General features: G+C 38.7%; 1 protein-coding gene across 2 annotated transcripts in view; it reads right to left on the reverse strand.

The window, feature by feature from the left end:
• ARID4A (AT-rich interaction domain 4A) overlaps positions 1-10,075 on the reverse strand; it is a 46,534-nt gene that overhangs the window by 35,732 nt on the left and 727 nt on the right. For both annotated transcript variants that reach the window (XM_074543983.1, XM_074543982.1), the window contains exons 2-5: positions 9,997-10,058; positions 8,708-8,818; positions 6,325-6,390; positions 5,338-5,428 (exon numbers count right to left, since the gene is read on the reverse strand). In XM_074543983.1, the coding sequence (XP_074400084.1) occupies positions 5,338-5,428; positions 6,325-6,390; positions 8,708-8,818; positions 9,997-10,002 (274 nt within the window). In that variant the 5' untranslated portion in view covers positions 10,003-10,058. The remainder of the gene's footprint in view (positions 1-5,337; positions 5,429-6,324; positions 6,391-8,707; positions 8,819-9,996; positions 10,059-10,075) is intronic.

The raw sequence follows: 10,075 nt of genomic DNA on the forward strand, positions 1-10,075 counted from the left end.
TGAAATATCCCAGAAGACAGGGAAGTTTGAGTGACCTTTGAGGCTACTCATAGAAAACCATCACCTCACAAACAAAAGCCTGCTGCCTGAAACTGCTTTTTCTGAAATGTTGATCTTACTATTGCTACACATAAAGAGATTATGGAAAAAAAGTCTACCTCCTTTCTTTCCCTAGAGTATTGTTTGTACACAATTTTAAGATATTTTTAACACTCAGTTCACATAGTAACAAAGGTGATTTCAAAAGCAAAGCTTAGATCCAGTTGATTTGTAACAAGGTTCTACCTTTAAAATACTAATTTTTTCACGACAAAATCTTGCTTCTCTATACACCTGTTCCCTAAACATGTGTAAACACAACACCAAGTGCTGTTCTTTTTTTTTTTAGATTCTCCAGAGAGCAACCAACAGAGTTACTGCAGCATTTTTATGAGCCACAGGTGCACCTGAAAACACATCACATGGAAGGGCTCTGGACAATACAGGGTTTCCTCAAAATCCACACAAGCAAATTTTAAAAAGAATAAATTTATGGTGGGTCATGGTGGTGGAGAACAGCAGCCCAGTGGACAAACACCTGTGGTTCTGGATTCCTGGTGACACATGCACACCCAGAGATGATGCTGGTGCCACGTGGACCTCAGCAGGATGCTGGGAACTGGTCAGACCAGCCCTGCAGCCATGGCCAGGGCAGCCACAAGCACAGGACAGGACAAGCCAACAGCTCTGTGCCATGAATGGACCCAGCTATGGGGGCACTCAGAGCTCCCAGCACCCCAGAGTAAGAGCTTACAGCTGCAGTGCACCCAGGACCAAGCTTATTCTTCTTAGCATAAGTATCTCCACAAAGCATCAGAAGAAAACTTCTTTTAAAGATAGGAAAATGTGACTATAAATAGCTCCTGTTAGCAACCCTGCTCCTCAAGTCCTGGGATATCAATGTTGGCTTATTTGCTGATAAATATCCTCAGTATTATGAACTGGAACTTTCAAAATCCATGGAACATGCAAGGTGACTAAAACCAAATCTTCATTATCTTTAATTTCCATGACCTCACCACCACAGTGCTGTGAAGTGATGCACTTGGTGGCTCAGACTCCACTTCATACCCAGAACAAGCACCCAGGTCTCCAACTCTGCTCACACACACTTAACTCAGCATTCCCTGGAAACTGCCACCAGCAGAGCTGTGGGCTCACTGAGGTGCCTCAGGAGTGTCTGAAAGGCAAAAGTCTCAAAAAGTAAGGGATCACATTCCTTTCACTCCAAGCAGTACATAAAATCCTAAAATCTGACAGCAAAAAACTGCCAAGACCTCTCACTGTTTCCCTCTCCTATTTCCCACTCATTTCACAGCAAACATTACTGGAAGTTCATAAATGGTTTTTATTTCTTTCTTCAGAAACACATTTCCATTAGTCTACCTAGCAAAATACAAGGCTCAATGGATTTGATCTGTTTTGTTTAAACTTGTTTAAAGTTGTGGAAATTATGTTACATAATAAACAGAGACCTAAGCACACCCAGATCACTGACCTGAGCTTTTCCAAAGGAGAGGTGACATGGGGCAAACCAGGCCATTCCAAGAGCAACTCCTGGATGCTTGCTCAAATGAAATCCTGTTTCTCACTCATATATTTGTATTACATCACTTCTAGGTCTGTGCAGAAGTAATACAAAAGTGTTTCCTCAAAGAACATCTACATAAGGATTTATGTTTTCTGAAATTCTGGTAATGCTTGTAAGACTCCAGGCAGAGTGTGAGAGAAGGAAAATACAACAATGCACTTTGTAAGGTGTGGTCCAGGTTGTGGTTTCTTTGTCAGTCATTTCAGACATTATTTCAGTATTCACCTGAAGCATTTTACAAGTTAACAGAGAATCAGGTGGATGGTACACTCAGTAAACTGTAATTCAAACCTTGTTCAGCTAAAGCAGATCTGACAGACTATTCTAGTTCTATGCAATTATCACCTAACAATATATTCAGCACTTCAAAAGCATCAATGCAGCACTTTGTAATTTGTAAATTAAAGAAGTTCACTTTAGATAACTGCATTCTGAAGAAAAACATCATCAAATCATGGAATCACTTAGTAAAATCACCAGGTCCAACTGAACCATTTGTTAACCAAAGAACTTAAACCCCTATTAGTGTCACATCACTTTGGATTTGAGGAGTGCCTTGTGCAGTGACATTTCCCAGACACTTTTAAACTTCCACTCCACTTTAAAGCCTCTCTACCTGGTTATAGTGAAAAGCTGAATTTCAAAGGTAACTTCAGAAGTATTTCCAAATCACAGCTGAACTGTCCAATAGGGCTACATGGCTAGATTAACATCATTGTCATATAAAAAGAGGTCAAAAAGTGATTCTGTTGAAGCTACAATAAAAAGAAAGCCTTGTTTATTCTGGGTACATGAGCACCATTAATAGCCAGGAGATAATGTTGAAATACACAAAGTGACCATCCCTGTGGCTCCTGCATTACAGGGGTGGCAAAGTTTCCCATTATAGCAAGCTCAGCACTGCCACTGGCTCAATTTATTGACCAAAGCAAAGTTGTTTCAGGTGACTTTTCTCCTTTACATCCCGACATGAGGCTGATGTGCAAAAGTGAACATCATCACTTCTCACTAGGCACACAGGCAGTTTGTTTTGGCATTTTTTACACATCTGTACTGAATACTCTAAAAATGTTTGCCTGTATGTATTCCTGGTTTCACTAGCCAGAGATCAGTTTGCTTTCACATCACTGAGAAAGAGATGTTAGATAACAGAGAATAAATAGTAAGGGAAATGTACAAACTACTGAAATACAAGCTTTCCCTTGTGCTTTGCATCTCCAAATGTTCAGGGAGGCATCCTGTAACCTGGAGTCTGGTTAATCCACTTTCCTCTCAGCTCTGCACCAGTCAGGGAGGCTGTGGAGCAGCACAGCCACCAGCAACCAACTCAACTGTTTGCTTTAGCAGCATAAATACACACCTCATGTCTGTCCAAAACTTTCTGCAAAGACACAATGGAAGCAGCAGGCTGAAGATAAAGCTTATTTTTCACCTGTCAATATTCCTGTACTCAACCTAGAACACTTTCCCCACTTTTAACTGCATTTAACCACAATGCAGAATTGATGATCTGCTTACTCTGGTCAGTGTTACCTGTGCTTCCAACTCCAACAGCAACTCTGCACACAGAACTAACAGAAATGTTCCTAAGATCTAAACCCAACAATTACAATTGTATTCTCATAGTTAAAGCACCATGTAACAGCTCTGCATGTTCATTTACCATAAAATTACTTAAATCTCCCCTGAGCTCTAAAGTTTTACAAAATCCTAGCAGCCATAACATATTTGCATATGGAAAATGTATTTTATTTTCTCCATTCTGTCTGTCAAACATATTATCTGGGGAAAGAAAATTACAGAAGTTAATTAATCCATTGGTTCAAATTTCTGAGGAACAGCATTTAAATAAATGTGTGAAGTAAAAATCATGGCATGCATGATTTCTCTCTTACATAATTGGGGAGAGTTCAACAAGTTGTTAAATATAAACAACAATCCATTAATACAGGGCAGAGCATTTATTCACTGTTCAAATTTCCTGCTCATTTGGCAGAAATGCACTCCACAAAAGAAAAGGGGAAAAAAATAAGAAAGCAAAAAAGAAAAAAAAAAAAAAGAAAACAGACAAAACTCATGCCCCAAACAAGGGATTTAAAGTTCACATGTCAAATGTAAGAAGACAAATGTCTTCTGGCCCAAATTCAAACAGAATTAGCTGAAAGTGCTACTTGAAAATTGAAATCAGCTGGGAGTTCTACAATTAAAATGTTAACTCATAAACCATGAAATTGTGCAAGACTGTGTTTCTTATCACTTCTGTAACAGAATGGTGAACCTCTGAAAATCTATACAGAGAAGTTAAAGGTCCAGTGTTGTACCTTGAGTATGTCACATCACAGCACTAAATTAAGCAGATTTTAAATCTTCTGCACTCCACAATAATCCTGCCCTTCTTCCCTGCCCTGACATCCACTACAATTTTACAGCAATGTTATAATCCTGAAGAAAGGCAAAGAACAGTGAGCTTTGTCAACCAGCTTAGAGTTAAAGCACTCCCTAACAATAATAATCATAAAGCAATAAATCCTTCCAAATTATCTGCAGAGCTTTATCCTGATCCCACCAAAGACAACAGAACCTCACCTACTGCAAAGGAAATGCTGAATTACTGAAAACAGCTTATTTAAATCTTAAAAAGGGGTTAATGAACCAAAATGATTAAGAGTTCATGGGACAGAGGACTCCTCAAGAGAGGATGGAAGAATATGAAGTAAAGCTGAATAGATTTGGTACCCAAGGCAGCTAATGAGAAACACAGAGTTTAAATTTCCAAGTCCTAATCTCCAGAGCAATGCCCAAGAGCAGCATGTACAGGACAATTAACAGGAGCAAGTTCCTTCTAGGCAGCTGTTAGGGAACAGAAGGCTCCAGTGCTGTAAAAAGTGGTGCAAAGAAAGGATGGGTGCTTGCAAAGCCCTCTGATTCAAACACTGTCCTTTTATATTTGCTTCTGCACTAATACTTGAATGTCCCTGAGTTTTGTCATTCTCTTCTTAAAGCTGTTTCAGAAAAACCTGGAGATCAGAATTATTGAAAATAAGGAAACTTGTCTTACAATGAATTCTTGTTCAACACTGACATTTTGCTGACCCTGCATTCTGAACTTTCTATTTCAACCACTTAACACCACATGAGCCTCCAACATGAGAAGAAAAGTAGTTTTCTATTTTACTTTAGATCATTAGTCTAAAATTTTATTAAAGGAAACAGCTATTCACACTATAAATGAATGTCTTCTTTTATTGTGTGGCATGTGATTCTTCTCTTAAAAAGAAATAGATTCTGTCTTCTATCCCTATTTTCCTTGTGTACAAGCTTGCACACAGTGCAAGGAGGCTCACATATTTCAGGCATTTATTTCATGCCACAGATTTTCAGCTAGAAGAATGATTTTACAAGGTTTATGTCTTAAATTCTGCACAAATGATTCTGAATTTCACTGAGTGCAACCTCTATCATTACAGGTACATTGTGTGAAACAAAACTTGACTATTCAGCCCTGCAAAAGCCTCCCTGAACAACAATTAATTATTATCCTGCTTGAAATGGAAAAGGAATCAAGATGTGGACAAGTTTAAAAAAAGTCCCCTCCAAAACCTATCTGAGATTATGCAAAACAAGATGTAAATTACTGACATAGTTACCTGTAATTAGAAATACATTGTTCAAAGATTAGAGCCCATAAATGAAACGTGGCCACTCACCCACAGTGTACCAACTGGCATCTGTCAGCTTGCTGATAACTGCTTCCTGAAAAGATCCATCAGGCATCTTGGTCTCAACCATTGCTCCAACCTGCAACAAGGAGCAGCTCAAGGTTACCTGGAATCCCACACTCAGCAAATTGATAAAAACCCATTGATCCTCCCAGCAAGGCAGATTTGCTTGTAAAGACTCCATTTAGTTAAGTGCTGCTTTGAAAGTGTAGTTATTGTAAGATCCTGTTTAGTTACAGGTAAGAACAAAGGTCCTTCAGCAGGAAGGCTGAACTACAAGTAGACACCAAAGCACTGAGAAACTCAGAACATTTAATTCAGCATCTCAAAAAACCAAAAAGCCAATAGAAAACAAACATCCAAAGTCATTAATTCATTAGTGATAATCATTCAATTATTAATATTTCTCATACTTTAAACACAGTTCTAGTGTCAGCTAGATCAGAGTTTCAGTAGCAGCCTTGGTGCTCCAACACAGAAAGGACAAATCCAAGCTGACCTTCTCTGGAGAGCTCTATTTGCATTCAGTGTTCATAACACAGCTCTGCATTTTAGCACACAACTGTTACACAAAATGAAAATACAGACACCTTTTTATATAAAAAATATTAACTATTCTAAACTGAGTAATTGTATTTACTCTTGTCTAATGGGCTTGAACCTGGCTTGGCACTCAAGTTGTTAATTACTGCTGAGAAGTTTCAACATTTCATTATTTATAAGAAGTTTTGTATTTTTTGAGAAGATACAAAAATTCCTGTGCAGGTAAAACTGTGCATCAAGTACACAACACAGAGAAGCACAAACAGCTACAAAAATTAAGACTAATTCCTCAGAACTCATCTAATCTAAAGTGATGGGCCTCCTTCTGTTGGTTTCCATCCTGAAGAACAGGTACCCACCTAAACAACTTCAACATTTAAGAGTTTTAGGACATTTATGTGATTACCAAAAGAAGGCATGCAATATACATACTCTTAGAGGTCCTTTCACTTGGTCATCTTGCACTAACTGAGTTGAGTTATCCCCCTTCAAGACCACCTGAAAAATATTCATCAGCTTTTTAATACACATCTGATTTCTTAATAAACAAAAACCACAAGAAAATGTGTGTATATATATATAAAAGAAATCTTATTATCCACATTAAGATTATCAATTAGACTCAAATGTTACTCAACAGAAAACACTTGGCATGGCTAATTTTACTGACACAAAGCCCCAAGTATCTCATTTAATTTTTAATCTGAAACATCACATTTAAAGAACAGGGCAAATCAAACACCAGTCATTCCAAAGCAAAGAAAAAAAGAAAATACATTTTTAGGTGAGTTTAGAATTTGACACAATCCAGGACAAACCTGGAACTGGGCTTCCAGATGAGAAGATTAAGCATTGGTTTTTTTCCCCTCTCTGATTTAACTGTAACATTTCACTGACAACACTTTCAATACTAAACTACAACCAAAAGAAAAACTTCTCTTTATTAAAAATGTATCCAAAAATCACCAAACTGGCCATGATAACAGCATTTCTGCCACCTTGAGCAACTTTTTATGGCAAAGATGTGGAACACCACCCACCTGATGAAAATAAGGATTAGTTACAGTGTAAGTAAACTTTAAAATCCTACATTCTAGAAGGGAACAGTGAGGAAACAGAGTTAACATCATCCTATGCAGTTTAATTTTTAAAAATCCAAAATTTCTATTTGTTTTCAGGAACCAAAAGCTCCAGAAGCTTGCTTTAGAAGTGATGTTCAGTTTTCTGGCTCCCCCAATGATCCTGCAAGCACAGACTCCACTGTACTGTATGTATAAACACACCACCAGTGGCATGCCAAACCAGCAGCAGTATTAACACACATCCAGATTCAAAATTTAAAATAAAATATGCAGAGGGATGAATACAGGTTGTGCTGCTGCTGAGGAAAAGGCCAGGGGATGTTTTGGACTTTTTGCACTCTTGGCAAGCGTGCCAGGGTGTGCCTGCACATCTTAATGACAGTATCAGGCTCAGCTTGTTAAAACTCCTATTGTTATAACAGAACTGAGAGGCAGCGACAGGAATTTCCACCAAGTCCCAGCAGCCTGGTGTAATTCCAAATCTTATCATGGAGCAATAAAGCAGCTGATTCTAATGAGAAAAAGCAACTCCTGCCTATTAACAGGCTAAATACTCTACCAGACCAAAGATGCAGACAAAATGAAGCTTGTCAGACCTGCACACTGCTTCCTACAGAGCTTCTCATTAACACACATTTCAAAGAACACCACAAGTTCCCCTAAGTACTTATTAAGAACAAGCAAAAGACTCCAGGATCTGAATTACTTTTTTTTTCTATTGATGAAAAGCACTCTGATAAAGTGATATGATCTATATATGTAACTGAAGAGGCTGAGGATTGTTCTACTTGATGTAGGCATTAAAGCACACAAAAGCTTGGATGTATGGTTACAAAAAGCAGCTTTCACCTCAATTTCTTGGGGATTTTGGGTCACTAAGGACTTATTTACATATCTTGAACAGCAGGCACTAAAGTAGGAAGTAGGAAGACTTTAACAACACAAAGAAGAAAAACAACTTCTGTATTTACTTTCAGTTTTAACTTGCATTTAACAATGTTTTATTCTTATTCTCACATAGTGGCATTTACTACAGTATTACAACACCAAAATGACAACTTTGTCTTTGTTTGTTTTTCCAAAAGCCCTGCAAATGTGAATGAATACCATGTGCCAATACTACCCATGCACAAATACTCAGCTACAGCCAGGGCATGCTGCTTTAGCATCAAGCTGCTCTAGAGCTGAATAAAGATGCTCAAAACTCAAATATCACCCTAGGCATTGCTGAAACCTGGCCTAAGAAACAAATTATTGCCATCTCTCTTGCTGTTAACTTATTTTTGCATTGCCTTTTCAGTTCCAAATTGTAAAAGTGAGAGTGCCAGCTGGAATGAAATGGAACTTTTGCTTCTGAAGAGGTTGCTCTTATTCCTTATTATTCATGTAAAGCCATAATCCTGTATTTGTGACATCAAAACTTATTGCTGGGAAACTGATGCATTTAAGAACAGAAGACAAATGCAGTCAGGAAAAAAGAAGCAAGAATGCTCATTTTTGTTCCAGCATTCCACTAAAAAATATAATTTAAAAAACCCAAATAAAAATAACAAAATTAAGCAAAAAAACCCCCAAAAAACTCATTCTGAACGAAAAACCAAAATATGAAAAAACACATATTTAAGTGTTTAAAATTCATACAGTGAAGTGATGAACATTTTCTAATCTTCAGGAGTAGGAACTCCTTTCAGCACAATGTTTCACCAAAACCAGCAGCAGTCTCAGACACTCACCTTGACTTTCACAAGCCTCTTCACCGTCTTGATCTTTGCCTCACAGAAGGCACCTCGGTACTTGGCACTGACATCAGTCCCCACTGTCAGGTAGGCAGGCTCATCTGCTGCCTGCAGGGGAACAAAAAACACAAAAACAAACTTCAGCTCTTGCTTAAACTTACAGCTGCATCGTTATTTATTTCATTTTACACCTAGGCTTTCAGACCTGTTGACTTTTTAATTGATACGTTGTCTGTCCTAGAGATTGCCAGCACAGAGTTCTTCAAAAGGGAGAAAAAAAAAACCCAACAAACAAGTTACAGGAAGTTTTGGTTTGTCACTGATGTTGACACACACCTCCTGTCAATTCATTGCCAGCCTCTCCCAGAAATGTTTTTGAGGATATTCACGTGGATACTGAAGACTGCTTATAAAAAGGGCAACAAAGTAAAGGAGCAACTATTAACTCAACTACATGTACAAAAAGGCAACAGACAGCTGTATTTTTCCAGCTATAAGCAATCCAATGACACAGATTATTGAAAACGTTTGAGATTGGTGTCATCCCAACACTTACAATTAAGTCTGTAACATTCTATATATAGGATTTCTTTCCTGCTGACTAAAAGGAGACCTCTAGAGAAATCTGTTGCAATCTTTTAAACAGCTATTAACAATTATTTTTCTTTCCTGGAATGCCTTTATTAAAACTTAATTGCCAGTGCATTTTTAAAGAGAAATATTCATCACGTTTTCCTTAACCTGAACTTTGATACTCAACATTTCACTTTACCGTGCTCATTGCAACCGATAAACAAGGACAAAATAACCACATTGAAAAGACAGGAAATGCGTGCAGAATCTAAAATAAAATGGGATATGGACAGGGGTTTTTTTATAACTTGATTATTTCATTCAACTCTGAAGGGAAAAGGAAAAGTTTTGTAAATTATACTGCAATTGTTGAGCCTTTGTACTGAGCAAACCGGCAACAGCAAAGGCGGGACAAAAGCTGTGGTTTTGCAAACTTGCCATAGCAGCTGCTGATACAGGAAGCGTTTAAAGACGGGAGCCCGAAGGACAACAACAACTCAGAGGCGATGAGGATGTTCCGAGCGCTCCTGCACGGCGGGGAGAGCTTTAAATCACCTGCACCTCGCCGGGGAGCAGGAGCAGCACTCACAGCACGCAGCGAACCCCGCGTTCTCCCGCTGCCGCCGTGCCCAGACGGAGAGCGATTAAAAATGAAATCTCCGGAGCGGCGGGCGAGCAGGGCGGCGATCCCCGCTCCCGCCGGAGCCGCCTACCTTCATCTTTCAGGGTTATGCGAGCGATTCCAGCTCCGGGACTTCTCCTCGCACGGGCAACACTGCAAAACAAGAGCGG

Source organism: Zonotrichia albicollis, chromosome 6 (assembly GCF_047830755.1).
Source record: "Zonotrichia albicollis isolate bZonAlb1 chromosome 6, bZonAlb1.hap1, whole genome shotgun sequence".
NCBI classification, from domain to species: Eukaryota; Metazoa; Chordata; class Aves; order Passeriformes; family Passerellidae; genus Zonotrichia; species Zonotrichia albicollis.